We start from the raw sequence: 15,876 nt of genomic DNA, 5'->3' as shown, positions 1-15,876 counted from the left end.
AGAACCCTGCAATAGCAGAGGTGAATTACTTAGGTGAACCTTATGGAAACACCTATAACTCAACATGGAGAAATCATCCAAATTTCTCATGGAAGGATCAGAAGCCTCAACAAGGCTTTAACAATGGTGGAAGAAATAGGTTTAGCAATAGCAAACCTTTTCCATCATCAACTCAGCAACAGACAGAGAACTCTGGACAAAACGCTTCTAATTTAGCAAATCTAGTCTCTGATCTATCTAAGGCCACTGTAAGTTTCATGAATGAAACAAGGTCTTCCATTAAAAATCTGGAAGCACAAGTGGGCCAGCTGAGTAAAAGGATCACTGAAATCCCTCCTAGTACTCTCCCAAGCAATACAGAAGAGAACCCAAAAGGAGAGTGCAAGGCCATTGACATAAGCGCCATGGCCGAACCTGTGAGGAGAGGAGAGGACGTGAATCCCAAGGAGGAAGACCTTCTGGGACGTCCAGTGATCAATAAGGAGCTTCCCTCTGAGGAACCAAAGGACTCTGAGGCTCATCTAGAGACCATAGAGATTCCATTGAACCTCCTTATGCCCTTCATGAGCTCTGATGAGTATTCCTCTTCTGAAGAGAATGAGGATGTTACTGAAGAGCAAACTGCCAAATTTCTTGGTGCAATCATGAAGCTAAATGCCAAATTATTTGGCATTGATGCTTGGGAAGTTGAACCTCCCTTGTTCATCAATGAACTAAGTGATCTGGATCAACTGACATTGCCTCAGAAGAGACAGGATCCTGGAAAGTTCATAATCCCTTGTACCATAGGCACCATGATCTTCAAGGCTCTATGTGACCTTGGTTCAGGAATAAACCTCATGCCCCTCTCTGTAATAGAGAAACTGGGAATCTATGGGGTGCAAGCTGCTAAAATCTCACTAGAGATGGCAGACAGCTCAAGAAAACAGGCTTATGGACAAGTAGAAGATGTATTAGTAAAGGTTGAGGGCCTTTACATACCTACTGATTTCATAGTCCTGGATACTGAAAAGGAAGAGGATGAATCCATCATCCTAGGAAGACCTTTCCTGGCCACAGCAAGAGCTGTGATTGATGTTGACAGAGGTGAAATAGTCCTTCAATGGAATGAGAACTCCCTTGTGTTTACAACTCAAGGATCTCCCTCTGTAACCATGGAGAGGAAGCAGAAAAAGCTTCTCTCCAAGCAGAGTCAACCCAAGCCCCCACAGTCAAACTCTAAGTTTAGTGTTGGGAGGCCACAACCAAACTCTAAGTTTGGTGTTGAACTCCCATATCCAAACTCTAAGTTTGGTGTTGGAGAGTCTCAACAAAGCTCTGCACATCTGTGAGGCTCCATGAGAGCCCACTGTCAAGCTATTGACATTAAAGAAGCGCTTGTTGGGAGGCAACCCAATGTTTATCTAATTCTTATTTTTATTGTTTTCCATGTTTTCTTAGGTTCATGATCATGTGGAGTCACAAAATAAACAAAAAAATCAAAAACGGAATCAAAAACAGCAGAAGAAAAATCACACCCTGGAGGAGCATCTGTCTGGCGTTCAAACGCCAGAACAGAGCATAGTTCTGGCGCTGAACGCCCAGAATGGGAGCATCCTGGCGCTGAACGCCCAGAACAAGCATGGTTCTGGCGTTCAACGCCAGAAATGGCAGCAAATGGGCGTTGAACGCCCAAAATGGGCACCAACCTGGCGCTGAACGCCCAGAGTTGTGTGCAAGGGCATTTTGCATGCCTAAATTGGTGCAAGGATGTAAATGCCTTGACACATCAAGATCTGTGGACCTCACAGGATCACCTCAGGATCTGTGGACCCCACAGGATCCCCACCTACCTCATCATCTCTCTTCCCATTCATGATCATCCCTTCTGTTTTCCATTGACCACTCACATCCATACACCCACTACCTTCAAAATTCAACATCTCTCTCCCACCCAATCCCACCCATATGGCCGAATACACACTCCCATCCATCTCCTCCATATCTTCTTCAGTCTTTCTTCTTTTGCTCGAGGGCGAGCAACATTCTAAGTTTGGGTGTGGTAAAAGCATAGCTTTTTTGTTTTTTTTCCATAACCATTGATGGCACCTAAGGCCAGAGAAGCCTCTAGAAAGAGGAAAGGGAAGACAAAAGCTTCCATCAAGGGTCTATAGCTCAGTGGTAGAACATTTGACTGCAAATCAAGAGATCCCTGAGATACCTCAGGGGATACATTTTCTTCCACACAATTATTGGAAGCAACTAAGGGTGGAACATCAAGAGCACTCCATCATCCTTCATGAAATCAGAGAAGATCTAAAAGCAATGAAGGAGGAGCAGCAAAGACAAGGAAGAGACATAGAAGAGCTCAAGGACATCACTAAGGTGGACTCATTCCTTGTTCTTACTTTCTCTGTTTTTCGTTTTCTATGTTATGTGCTTATCTATGTTTGTGTCTTCATTACATGATCATTAGTAGTTAGTAACTTTGTCTTAAAGTTATAAATGTCCTATGAATCCATCACCTCTCTTAAATGAAAAATGTTTTAATTCAAAAGAACAAGAAGTACATGAGTTTCGAATTTATCCTTGAACTTAGCTCAATTATATTGATGTGGTGACAATGCTTCTTGTTTTCTGAATGAATGCTTGAACAGTGCATATGTCTTTTGAAGTTGTTGTTTAAGAATGTTAAATATGTTGGCTCTTGAAAGAATGATGACTAGGAGACATGTTATTTGATAATCTGAAAAATCATAAAAATGATTCTTGAAGCAAGAAAAAGCAGCAAAGAACAAAGCTTGCAGAAAAAAAAAAAGGGGGCGAAAAAAAAATAGAAAAAAATAGAAAGAAAAAGAAAAAGCAAGCAGAAAAAGCCAATAACCCTTAAAACCAAAAGGCAAGGGCAAATAAAAAGGATCCCAAGGCTTTGAGCATCAGTGGATAGGAGGGCCTAAAGGAATAAAATCCTGGTCTAAGCGGCTAAACCAAGCTGTCCCTAACCATGTGCTTGTGGCGTGTAGGTGTCAAGTGAAAACTTGAGACTGAGCGGTTAAAGTCAAGGTCCAAAGCAAAAACAAAGAGTGTGCTTAAGAACCCTGGACACCTCTAATTAGGGACTTTAGCAAAGCTGAGTCACAATCTGAAAAGGTTCACCCAATTATGTGTCTGTGGCATTTATGTATCCGGTGGTAATACTGGAAAACAAAGTGCTTAGGGCCACGGCCAAGACTCATAAAGAAGCTGTGTTCAAGAATCATCATACTGAACTAGGAGAGTCAATAACACTATTCGAATTCTGAAGTTCCTATAGATACCAATCATTCTGAACCTCAATGGATAAAGTGAGATGCCAAAACAATTCAAGAGGCAAAAAGCTATAAGTCCCGCTCATATGATTGAAGCTATGTTTCATTGATAGTTTGGAATTTATAGTATATTCTCTTCTTTTTATCCTATTTGATTTTCAGTTGCTTGGGGACAAGCAACAATTTAAGTTTGGTGTTGTGATGAGCGGATAATTTATACGCTTTTTGACATTGTTTTTAGTATGTTTTTAGTAGGATATAGTTACTTTTAGGGATGTTTTCCTTAGTTTTTATGTTAAATTCACATTTCTGGACTTTACTATGAGTTTGTGTGTTTTTCTGTGATTTCAGGTATTTTCTGACTGAAATTGAGGGACTTGAGCAGAAATCAGATTCAGAGGTTGAAAAAAGGACTGCTGATGCTGTTGGATTCTGACCTCCCTGATTTTCTGGAGCTACAGAACTCGAAATGGCGCGCTTCCAATTTCGTTGGAAAGTAGACATCCAGGGCTTTCCAGCAATGTATAATAGTCCATACTTTGGCCAAGAATAGACGACGTAAACTGGCGTTCAACGCCAGCCTTCTGCCCAAATCTGGCGTCCAGCGCCAGAAAAGGATCCAAAACCAGAGTTGAACGCCCAAACTGGCACAGAAACTGGCGTTCAACTCCACAAATGGCCTCTGCACGTGCTACACTTAAGCTCAGCCCAAACACACACCAAGTGGGCCCCGGAAGTGGATTTATGCATCAATTACTTACTCATGTAAACCCTAGTAGCTAGTTTATTATAAATAGGACCTCTTACTATTGTATTAGGCATCCGGGATGGTATTTTGATCCTGTGATCACGTTTTGGGGGCTGGCCATCTCGGCCATGCCTGGACCTTTCACTTATGTATTTTCAACGGTAGAGTTTCTACACTCCATAGATTAAGGTGTGGAGCTCTGCTGTTCCTCAAAGATTAATGCAAAGTACTACTGTTTTCTATTCAATTCTTCTTATTTCTCTTCTAAGATATCCATTCACACCCAAGAACGTGATGAAGGTGATGATTATGTGTGACGCTCATCATCCTTCTCCCTTATGAACGCGTGCCTGACAAACACTTCTGTTCTACATGAATTAAGCTAGAATGAATATCTCTTAGATCTCCTAACCAGAATCTTCGTGGCGTAAGCTAGAATGATGGCGGCATTCAAGAGAATCCGGAAAGTCTAAACCTTGTCTGTGGTATTCCGAGTAGGATTCAATGATTGAATGAATGTGACAAGCTTCAAACTCGCGATTGCTGGGCGTTAGTGACAGACGCAAAAGGAGGGTGAATCCTATTCCAGCATGATCGGGAACCGACAGATGAATAGCCGTGCCGTGACAGGGTGCGTGAGCATATTATTCACTGAGAGGAGGGGATGTAGCCACTGACAACGGTGATGCCCTTGCATACAGCCAGCCATGGAAAGGAGTAAGACTGATTGGATGAAGATAGCAGGAAAGCAGAGGTTCAGAGGAACGAAAAGCATCTCCATTCGCTTATCTGAAATCCCTGCCAATGAATTACATAAGTATCTCTATCCTTACTTTATGTTTTATTCACATGATATATTGTAACCCATATGAGTCAACTTAACTGAGATTTGCAAGGTGACCATAGCTTGCTTCATACCAACAATCTCCGTGGGATTCGACCCTTACTCACGTAAGGTATTACTTGGACGACCCAGTGCACTTGCTGGTTAGTTGTATCGAAGTTGTGACAATTATGAATTAAGATCAAAGCACCAAGCTTTGGAGCCATTACCAGGGATTGTTCGAGCCTGGACATCACAATTTCGTGCACCAGGGTGAAAAAGGAATATTTTTAAGATAATTTACTAAATTATTACAAGATTTTATGTCTTAAATATTACAAAATAAAATTAAGCCTTTCATGATAAAGTGAGACTCATTTTGTTATATGAAAACTCTTTAACATATTATGCTAACGGAAATAAAAAGTAAATGGCTTTTTTTATAACAATTTTATGTTAGTGGTTGACATTTTTGACATCTCTATGGTTATTTCTTTGTTTTTGTTTGTGATAGTGGTTCCGATAAAACGTCTGGATCAGGACTCTACTTTTTATCAGCTCAGTTTTCATGTTGGACTCTATAAATTCCGTAAAATTAATGAATAATTAATTAATAAATTAATTTTTAATAAAAGAAATTAGAAATACAAATTTTATAATTTAATTGGATAGAACTAATTAAAATAAGAATTTTAACACTAATTTCAAAGAATTTGGTCCAAGATTGGACCGAACCGATTGAACCGGGCCCGTGGGCCCAACCAACTCATTGAATATAATGAGCTAAAGCTCATTCCTTTCCCATTTCTGCATGCAACCATGCTGGAATCATAGCCATAGGGGGAAGGTTCCAAAACCCTTGGTTCCAATTCAATCTTCCATAACTTTTCGCTCCGAGCTTCGATCGCTGTACCATTTGCGGCCACGCGTCCACATCGTCGAGCTCTACAAAGCTCAGTCAATAATTAGGTAAGGAAATAACACCTGTGTTCTAATTTCTTCCTTCCCAATTTCGAAAATTATGAGCAATAAATTAAAAATTGTTAAATTTCGGTATTTAGGTTCGAATTAGCTTGTGAAAAGCGCTTGATCTTGCTTCATTGGTGCTTGAGTAAGGTGAGAATCCTAGAACTCTACTTAACTCATTGATTTTTGTATTTTGGGTATTAAGTTTTGGCTACATATATGTGGAAATGTGAAATAGGTTTGTGTATAAGTAAATTGGAGCTTGATTGTATACATTGGAAACTTGGTGGAGTTTGGGAGACATTGCCTTGGAGATTTTGGACCTTTGGAGCTATGTTTGGTGCTTTGGTGGTGTCTCGGGTAATACGTTGAAATTGGTCAAGGTATGGTTTTTAGGTTTTTCGTATTTAATATGTAAGGTTTGGTGAAAACTTAGGCTAGATGACCATAGGCTAGGTATGAATATTTGAAGGCGTTAAATGTTTAGTAACTTGATAATAATTGTTGAAATCTGTTGATTATTATATGGTAAATTAATGATAATTGATGGGATATAATGTTATAATGTTATATTGGTGATGGGATATAATGTTATATGGTAAATTAATGATAATTGACAAGGTATTAAGAAATGACCATGTACATGTGATGAATGATGATGATTTTGTTGGTTGGTTGAGGTATATGGGATTGTGTATATAGGAGTATAATTGATTGAACTAGGATGTGGAGGCTTTGGCAATTTAAAATGGTAGGTTGTTGTTCTGGATACATGTGTAGGAAGTGGGAATTAAGTTTGGTTTTAATGAAAATTGAGGTTTAAGGTTTTTGTGAAAAACTTATTTTTAGCTGAACTTTGACGAGCCATAACTCGGCTTCCAGACCCCCAAAGTGTTTCAAACTTATTTCAAATGAAAATTGGGTCCGTGAAGTTTACGCCGTTCGAAGAATGGATGAAAAATGTTTTAAAAAAAACGTTATGCGCGTCGGAAGTTCGGAGGGAAAAAACTGAAAATTCTACAGCATTCAGCATTTTTGTTATTCTGCACAGCTTGTGTACACGGCCCCTGCATGCGAGGCGACCAAACTCTTTGGGCTTTGGCATTTTGTGTACGCGAGAAATGTGTTTGCATATGCGAACAATGGTTTTTGAGGGTTTGCGTACACGACCACCTGCACGTGACGCGACTAACCTTTTCGGGTTGGGCATCTCACGTATGCGAGCATGGAAATTCACACGCCCACGCGTACATGTGTCCCCTATTTAAGCAAGTATGGATTCTTGTGTTTTAAAACTTAATTTCAAACCTCTATTTTCATTCCTTTGGTCCTAGATCTTCTTAGTAAGCCTAGTAATAAGATGAAGCTAGGAATAGGTGGTAACTTGGAGATAAAGAAAGTTTGAGAAGTGATGATTTAGGTATGAGAAGGTAGGGTGCATATGTATATGTGTATATATATATATATATATATATATATATTATTTCAATTATGAAACTGGTTAAAGAAAGGAATAAATGTTGCATCTGAGCACTCTTTCTTGAAAGTGCGACCCCAGGAGATGGTGGAAGGTGAGGATCCCCTTCCTTGTTCCTCCTGGTATTGTAAAATCGCCCTCAGCGAGATGGTGGGAGGTTAGGATCCCCTCCTTTGTACTTCCTGGGAATATGAGAACTTGCTCCAGGTTTGGTTAGTATAGAGGCTCCCCGAATAGACACAAGGGTTGTGGTTTTGCCCCACTTGCTCTAGGTTAGTTAGTATAGAGGCTCCCCGGGTAGACGCAAGGGTTGTGGTTTCACCCCACTTGCTCCGGGTTATGATAAACTATGTATAAAGATGTAAACATATGATATATAAAGTGACTTTACAGCCATAATGAATGATTATGAGATGTTAATAGATGAATGTGAAATGATTATTTGAGATACGAGTTCCCCTAGGTAAAGTATCGTGGCTTGCCACCACATGTTCCAGGTTGACACTCGATACTCTGCTGAGCCTACATCGTAAGAGTGACCGGGCACTTAGAAATTCCCAGGAAGGTTAACCCCCATTGAGTAAAGTTATATGAATTATGAATGAAAGAGAAAAAGCTATGCATAAACTCATGGGGATGCGCGAGGGGGGACAGTCCAGGGTTTAGCAGCCGGACTTGTCGGGTTGCCTTGAGAACCGACAGATGAGCCTCATCAGCCATAGGACATGCATGCATCATGTGCATATTGTTTGAATTGTTTGATTGTGCATTAACTGGGAATGCCTAACTGCTTATAACATGCTAGTTATTATACCTGCTATTTGTACTATTTGTATTCTACCTGTGTCTGCCTTTGTTTGCTTGTCTGTCTGTGCAATTCACCAGAGATAGAGGTACGGAGGCAAGGTGAAAAGATTTAGTGTTCAGGTTAAGTTTAAGTTAGGCTTAGATATCCTTAGAAGACCCCCTGTTTATGGTTTCTGATTTAGTACTCTAAGCTTTGCAATCTGAGTGTCGGCATTCTAGGATTGCCTCTGGCATTTTCAGGACCTTATATCTTATGTACGTGACACCTTTACCATGCTGAGAACTCCCGGTTCGCATTTCATATGGATATTTGTGGTTTTCAGATGCAGGTAAGGCGACACCTCGCTGAGGCATGCTGGAAGCTTCTGATAGTGGAGATCCTTGTTTTTGGGGCTTTATTTTATATATATGTATATATGTAGATACTTTTATCTCTACTGCTTTTATATTTGATGTATTAACTTCCTCTTAGAGGCTATTTTTGGAGAAATAGGTTCTGTAACCCTGTATTTGGGATTATTTTGGGTTTTCTTATATATACGTATATATACTTATGTGCTCAAGCCGGTTTATCTTCGCAAGTCGAGTCATGAGCTTTGATATTTGTACCTTGGAACTCTTTCTGGTTATATCTATGTTAGCTTCCCTTATCCTTTCCGTTTACCGTTTACGTGTCGTAAGTATTGCGCTTTTTGTTTTACCGTTTTCGATTTTAACTTTTCTTCAAAGGCTCCTAGAATAAATATTTTTCAACTATATTATGTATATTTTTATACTTTATTTTTAGAAATCGTAGTGCCTCGCCACCTCTGTTTTACATCCTAGGTGTAAAGCTCTATGTGGTAAGGTGTTACAGACTCAAAGGGCATTATAGTGGGGTATGCTCATTATTTGGTAGAACAATATTTGTTGTTTCAAAAGCCAAATATTTTATTGTGTTTACTTTGTTAAAAATGCACAGAGCAATGAAGATAAGTATTTTATTCACAACCATTTGGCATTTACTGTCAAGTATCATAGAGATTTACTAATTGAATTTGCTAGAATTGTGGGCTTTGAGGTGAAGACATTCAGGTTAGTATTTTTGTGATTTCTCTATACTATAGATGTATTTCATTTATTTTGTTGTGATATGTATACAATACTTATACTGAGTTTCTGAATATAAATGTTGAAATGTAGTATATGGAGATGATGAATCATCACTACAAGAAAAATACTCATTCAGCCACACTTTTTTTAAGCTACATTTGAAAAGCGTAGCCTATTCTATGAATAGGCTACGCTTTTCTCAGTGTTGCCTGTTTTTTAGAGAAAAGGAAACACAATTCTGGTATCATTTAAAAAGTGTAGCCTTAGGTATTATAGAAATCACTTATAAAGTGTAGCCGTATGTTGATATTTATGGGTATACTTTTTGTACCAAAGAGAACGTTTTTTGAGGGTAGCCTATTTACTAAGTTTTGGGTGCGCTTCAAAAGTGATGCCTAAAATATTCACCTATACTTAAATGAATTTTGTTTTCTTTTGGAAACCCTCGTTCTTCTCCTCCAAAAACACGCGCCTTGCTCAGCTCCTTCTCTGCTTCACGCCGTTTTCACGTCACCACCACTCGCCGTCGCCCTTCTCCTTCGTCTTCACATTTGCTCACCCCCACTCACCGTTGCCCTTCTCCTTCGTCTTCTCACCATCGCTCACCACTCACCGCGTCGCTCCTCATCTTCTTCACCTTCGCTCACCACTCACCATTGCCGCTCCTCATCTTCGTCGTTCACCACTCACCGAGACATTGAAGTTCTTCTCTCTCTCAAAGAAAAACCCTAGCCGCTATTCTCTTTTTCAAGCTGTGTCGCCGCCGTCGAATCTGGTCCAGCCGCCGTCCCCGCTCCTACTGCTCCAGCGCCGTCGCAACTTGTCTTTTTCATTGCGTTGCGTCGCCTCTGTTCCACTGCCGTTGTTTGTTCCAGTTCCGTCGCCTGTGCTCCACTGCTCCCTCTCCCTCATCTTGGTTTGAGTTCTGTCCTGCATCTGAGTATGAATTCCGTCTGTTATTTTTTTCTTGTTTTTATTATGTTATTGTGATTTAATTGTTGGTGTTGTTGCTGTGTAACTTTTTATTGTTCCTGTTGGTGTTGTGAATCTGAATAACAGAGAATGATGACATATTGATTCTAAATCTGAATAGTATTGATTAAGAGAAAAGCAATAATTAGAGGACATGTACTGAAAATTATATGTTAGAGGACATAGTTTCTTGGGTTTTGACAAATCTGAGCCGAGCACCTGATTTACAACGCGGGGTTACAAGAATATTCCATTGCACTGCTAAGCCAGTTGAGGTGATAAATGACTTCTTGTTGGACCATTGATTTATCTATCATGTTCATCATTTAATCATTTGTCTATATCCCCTATATAATTTCTTTGACATTCTCTGTTTACAACAGAGAGGGAAAAGTAAAAAGAGCTGAGCATATTCTGTAGATCGTGTAATTTAATGTTATCTGCTTGGGCACACAACTAGGCTCCTATCTTTTGATCTGATTATTTGGTCCATGTTCAATTTAAGAACAATAAGCACTCTAAAAGCTATAGGCATTTGGATTATCTGTATATCCTATTTTATGGGTATAAATGACCCCAAAAGGTTTCTTAATCTGCTAGATAGTTGGTATTGATTGCTTGAATCATTTTGTCTTCCCAAAGTTTGTTGCAGTTATTCAAGCTATTTTGTCAGCTGGAAAACAGCTTCAGCAACTTAACATACGCGAGGAGGAAAACAATAATTTGCGTTCTAATCTGTTGAGAAGACTGATTCTGTCTGCCTCCTCTGACAGTGTTATTGCCAATGCTACAAAAATGTTGTCTTCTTTAAACAAAGAATCTGCTGATCAAGGCGATCTAACAAATTTGATCATTGCATCTGAGGCACAATTTCCAGAGGTTTGCCTTTGTCCTTTTAATTTACTTCCTTTTGGGCTTCGTTTTATACTTTGCACTTCAATATGAAATTATTGATATTATTACTATGAATAGGTTACTAGAGCTCGGAAAGCTTTTCGAATGGAAGAGGAACAATTAAATTCATTGATCGGCTTGTATCGCAAGCGCCTTGGAGCGGAATTTGGAATTCATGAGTGTTTCTGGAATTACTCATTTGATAGAGGTTACAGTTTGAAACATTTGAATTATTTTTTTGTTTGTTGCCTTGTAAGCATCCATGGTTTGCAAATTTGTAATTGTTTCACCTATTGTTTTATCACCAAAAGAAAAAAGGGAAGAAAATGATATATGTAGTGTTCCGAATCTGTGTCTCAAATTAATGAATTTGGAGTGATTCAAAGAAAGTTTGTTTTGAAAGAATAAATGGTTGGTTAAGAATAAATTTTAATTACCCCTAAATTTGTTTTGGCTACAGTTGGAGACTGATGTTAAGGTTCCTTCAAACTGGGTTAAGGTTAATAGCACAAAGAAAACAATTCGGTATCACCCCAATGAACTAACGATGATCTCTTGCTGTTAGAGGAAATAATAATTTTATAAATGTCTGTGATTGTCTAACTGGTTCCAGATCTCTAGTTAGTTTAATGAATTAGAATTATTGATTAAATGTGTTCCTTTTGGAGAAGTGCTTTCTACTATTTTTGTTATTAGTATTTCAAATTATATTATATTGCTCAATTTGCAATTTTGATATAGTTAGAGTATAAATAATTTGATTGCTAAACTTTAGTGTTCATTTATTTTAATGCCTTTGTCAAGTTTGTCAATCTTGCTGATTAGTATCTGTTTTTTGTTTCACTCCTTATCATGATTTCAAATTAAGGAATCAAGTTGCATAGGCTTCTATTTTATTTTCTCTATTTTCAGTTTCTATTTGGGGCAAAAGTGCATGGTGTTGCTCTGTATTTGTACAACATTTATTTTCTGCAATTGATTTTACACTGCCAAGTATTTAGAATTCATGACTTTGATTTAAGAACCCTTGTGGTTTGGTACAAAATGGCACATTTCTTTATGCTAAGTGTCCTTTTATTTTATTTTCAGATAGATAGCAATGAGTATATTTGGTGGAAGGCTAATGCTAGAGAGACAAAGGAAGAACTAATTGATAGAGAGCCTAAGTTCCTGGATTAGTATATTTCTGTTTAAGAACACTTTTATTGTTAATTGTTTACAATTATATAAACAGCAGTGTATTATAGATGTACTAAGGAATAACTCTATTCATTTTGTAGAAGCTAATTTAATTTTACTTATTTTTTTATTTTAATATAAGATGTATGAGTATTCAAAATTATAATCATTCTAATACTTTTGGTTCATTATAAATATATTTATTATTTGAAGAATATTATATAGTATTATTGTGTATTTATTTTTATTTTATATTTGACTAATTTGATTAAAAATGCATGATTATATATATAATTATATTACTAAATATTAGGTTATAGAAAAAAATTATTAGAATATATATATACATATATATATATATATATAGAAAATTAAAAAAAAACCATAAGGGACCTAAGGCTACACTTATATAAGGTAGCTATATGGTATACAATGTGGCTACGCTTTACAGGTGATGCAGTAGCGTTGAAAAGCGTAGCCTATTCTAGTAAAAATGGAAGCTGAAAAGCGTAGCCTTTGGTCCTGAACAGCATCACTTGAAAAGCGTACCCTATTCCCAAACGCTAAAAGCGTAGCCCTTGATGCAGAAAAGCGTAGCCTTTGAGAATAGGCAACGGCCGAATAGGAATCACCCCAAAAAGCGTAGCCGTAGCCCAAAAAGCGTAGCTGTAGCCTAAGGCATCATTTTTTTTCACTTTTGGCTACACTTTTCAAGTGTACCTGAATGGGTGTTTTTCTTGTAGTGCATTATCATGTTTTCTAGGATTTCTTTGATTTTGTTTCAAATAAATATAAATTTACTATTTTTTTAATTGTGATATGTCAGTATATAGAGATAATGAATCATCATGTTTTTTAGGAATTATTTGATTTTGTTTCAAAAAATATAAATTTATTATTTTTTTTAATTGTGATCTGTTAGTATATGAGATGATGAATCATCGTCACTACAAGAAAATGGAACATTTGTAACAAAAAATTTGTATCAAATTTAAAATTGTTACAAATTATGGTTTTTTCGTAACAATAATTAGTTATTGTTACAAAATAAGAATATTTTGTAACAACAAAAAAATTTGTTACAAAAAACATTTCAATATTTTGTAACAACGTGATTTCTTTTGTTACAAATTATGTTGACTTTCATATCGAATTGTTGTTTTGTTACAAAATATTACAATATTTTGTAACAAAAGATTATATTGTTGCAAAAATTTTAAATATTTTGTAACAAAATATCTATTTGTTTCAAAAGTTATAAATATTTTATAACAGAAAATTAATTTGTCACAAAACACACTATTTTTGTAACTAATAAAAAATTTTATTTTAACATATTAAATATAAGACTTCGAATTTTTAAAAATTAACATAATGAGTTATTTATGATTTATTATATTTATTTAAGATTTTGTATTCAAAAATTTATTTTACTAAAAATATTTAAGTCAAATTAATGAAACTTTGAGTTTAAAATTATTTTGAAAATTAAATAATAAGTCATTTATAATTTATTATATTTATTCAAAATAAATTTTTAGAAATTTTTATATTAAACGAAGAATTTTTTTATTTATAATTTAAAGTTTTAATAATTGAAAAAAAATATAAAAAATTTATATGATTTGATTTAAATATTTTAGATTTTTAAATTAAATACTTTAAATTTTATGAATAAAAAAATTAATTTGATTATCTTTAATTTTATCTTAATTAGTGTTTATTTGAAAATAATTTGTAAATTAATAATAAAATAGTATTTTAAAAATAATTAATTTAATTATCTCTAATTCTTAAAATTAGAGTATTTATTTAAAAATAATTTAAAAATTTATTAAATTAAAATTAATTTTTAATTACTATATTATTCTTATTTTATAATTATTATTAAATTAAAATTAATTTTTAATTACTATATTACTCTTATTTTATTATTTTCATAAATTATTTTATTAAAAATAACTAAACCAAGTTTTAATAGATAAACTATAAATTTTATTTAATTTTATAATTATTGAGCAATTTTTTATATTTAAATTATAAATCTTAGTAGTTTTAAAAGAATAAAAATTTTATATGATTTAGTTTAAATAACTGAGACTTTAAAATTTAATATTTTAATTTTATAAACAACGAAAATAAATTATATTATTTTTTATTTTAAACTAAAATACTTAATTAATAATTAAATAATATTTTTAAAATAATTTAAAAAAATTAAATTGAATTTCAAATGAATACAACATATCCTAATTTTATTTAACCTAACCTTAACCGCCTTAACATAACACTAATAGCAGCCATCATCCCTTCCCAAACTCTAGCTTCAACACAAACGCACACACCGTGAATACTGAAATTAGAGAAGAGAAGGAGAGCTGCGATCGAAAGAGAGGAAGAGCCACGCTGATGCCACTGTCCAGCCGCCTCGCCACTATCGTCGCGTCACCGCCAAGCCATCGCAGGAGAGAGAGAGAGAGAGAGAGAGAGAGAGAGAGAGAGAGAGAGAGAGAGAGAGAGAGAGAGAGAGAGAGCTAGAGGGAGCTGCTGCGAACTCGCCAACAGGGGAGCCCACGTCGCTGTCGCCTCGGCTGCTCCCACCGCCATTGTACCCGTCACGCACGTCGTCGACCAAGGAGCGCCTCTGACCCGTCGCTGCTGCCACTAGGGTTTACCACCGCCGCTGTGTCTTGTCATCGCCATCAGAGCCGCCGCGAATAAGAGAAGGAAGGGGCGCTGCTTCACGCCGTTGCCGTGGGTGGAGCCGCCGTCGCCAAGGTCCATCGTGAAGAGGAACGCGAATGGAAAAGAAAACAGGGAAGCTGCTATTGGGGATTTGGGGAAAATGTCGCCGTCGTCTTCCTGCTATCACTGGAAGGTTAGTGAAGGTGTGATTTACTGATTTCTGTTGATTTACTGGTTTGCGATTGAATTGTTTATTTGTGATTTCCGTTTTCTTTTGTAATGTTGATGTTGTTGTTACTTGTTATGCTGCTCAGTGTTTTGAATTCGGAATTTGTTATGCTGCTGTTGTTGTTACTTGTTATGCTGCTCAGTGTTAATTGTTATGCCGTCTCTGTTAATGATCAGTGTTTTGATCAGTGTTACTTGTTATGCTGCTTAGTGGAATTTGTTTTGTTGTGGCCTGCTGTAATCTCCACTGGTCCTGGTAATTATCTCAACCTTGTGACTTTTATGCTTCATTGGAGTTTGGTGTTTGAATGTTCTTTGGCTTACATGTTTTTTTATGTTTCTAACTTAGTCAACACCAAATTGTTTTAATTTATACCACTTACTTGTAATTGATATTTACTTGATTATGTGCTCTATACATACATGTGTATCACTTGTTTTGGCATTTTGAATTGTTGAGAAGTGAATACAAACTTGCTTATTTTGAAAATTTAGAAACTTTTTTAACTTAAGGAACTTTTGACTATGCACCTAACTTTTTGTTTCGGTTTTTCTTATTTACAGGAGTGCTGAAATGGTGACCACATGCTACCTTGAGGGCTCAAGAATATTTTGATTTATAGAGACACTAATCTATGTTAGAACTTTTAACTTTTGGTTGAACTTGTGCAAGACATATAACTTGTAGAACTAATCAATGTACTCACTAATGTTATTT

General features: G+C 36.2%; 1 protein-coding gene and 1 pseudogene across 1 annotated transcript; both read left to right on the top strand.

Moving 5' to 3' along the window:
• The first annotated feature begins 9,635 nt into the window (after window positions 1-9,635).
• On the top strand, window positions 9,636-10,122 carry LOC148569196 (uncharacterized; annotated as a pseudogene).
• A 220-nt stretch (window positions 10,123-10,342) lies between these two features.
• On the top strand, window positions 10,343-12,245 carry LOC107637030 (DNA mismatch repair protein MSH3-like). The gene is made up of 5 exons (XM_088484929.1): window positions 10,343-10,447; window positions 10,815-11,051; window positions 11,145-11,318; window positions 11,527-11,565; window positions 12,156-12,245. The coding sequence occupies exons 1-5, from the start codon at window positions 10,343-10,345 to the stop codon at window positions 12,243-12,245; spliced, it is 645 nt and encodes a 214-aa protein (XP_088341055.1).
• Window positions 12,246-15,876: the final 3,631 nt, after the last annotated feature.

The sequence above is a fragment of the Arachis ipaensis genome, chromosome B4 (assembly GCF_059453495.1).
Source record: "Arachis ipaensis isolate K30076 ecotype BB chromosome B4, ASM5945349v1, whole genome shotgun sequence".
Lineage (NCBI taxonomy): Eukaryota > Viridiplantae > Streptophyta > Magnoliopsida > Fabales > Fabaceae > Arachis > Arachis ipaensis.
Note: the sequence above shows the minus strand (reverse complement) of the source record. Positions and strands in the feature narration are given on the sequence as shown.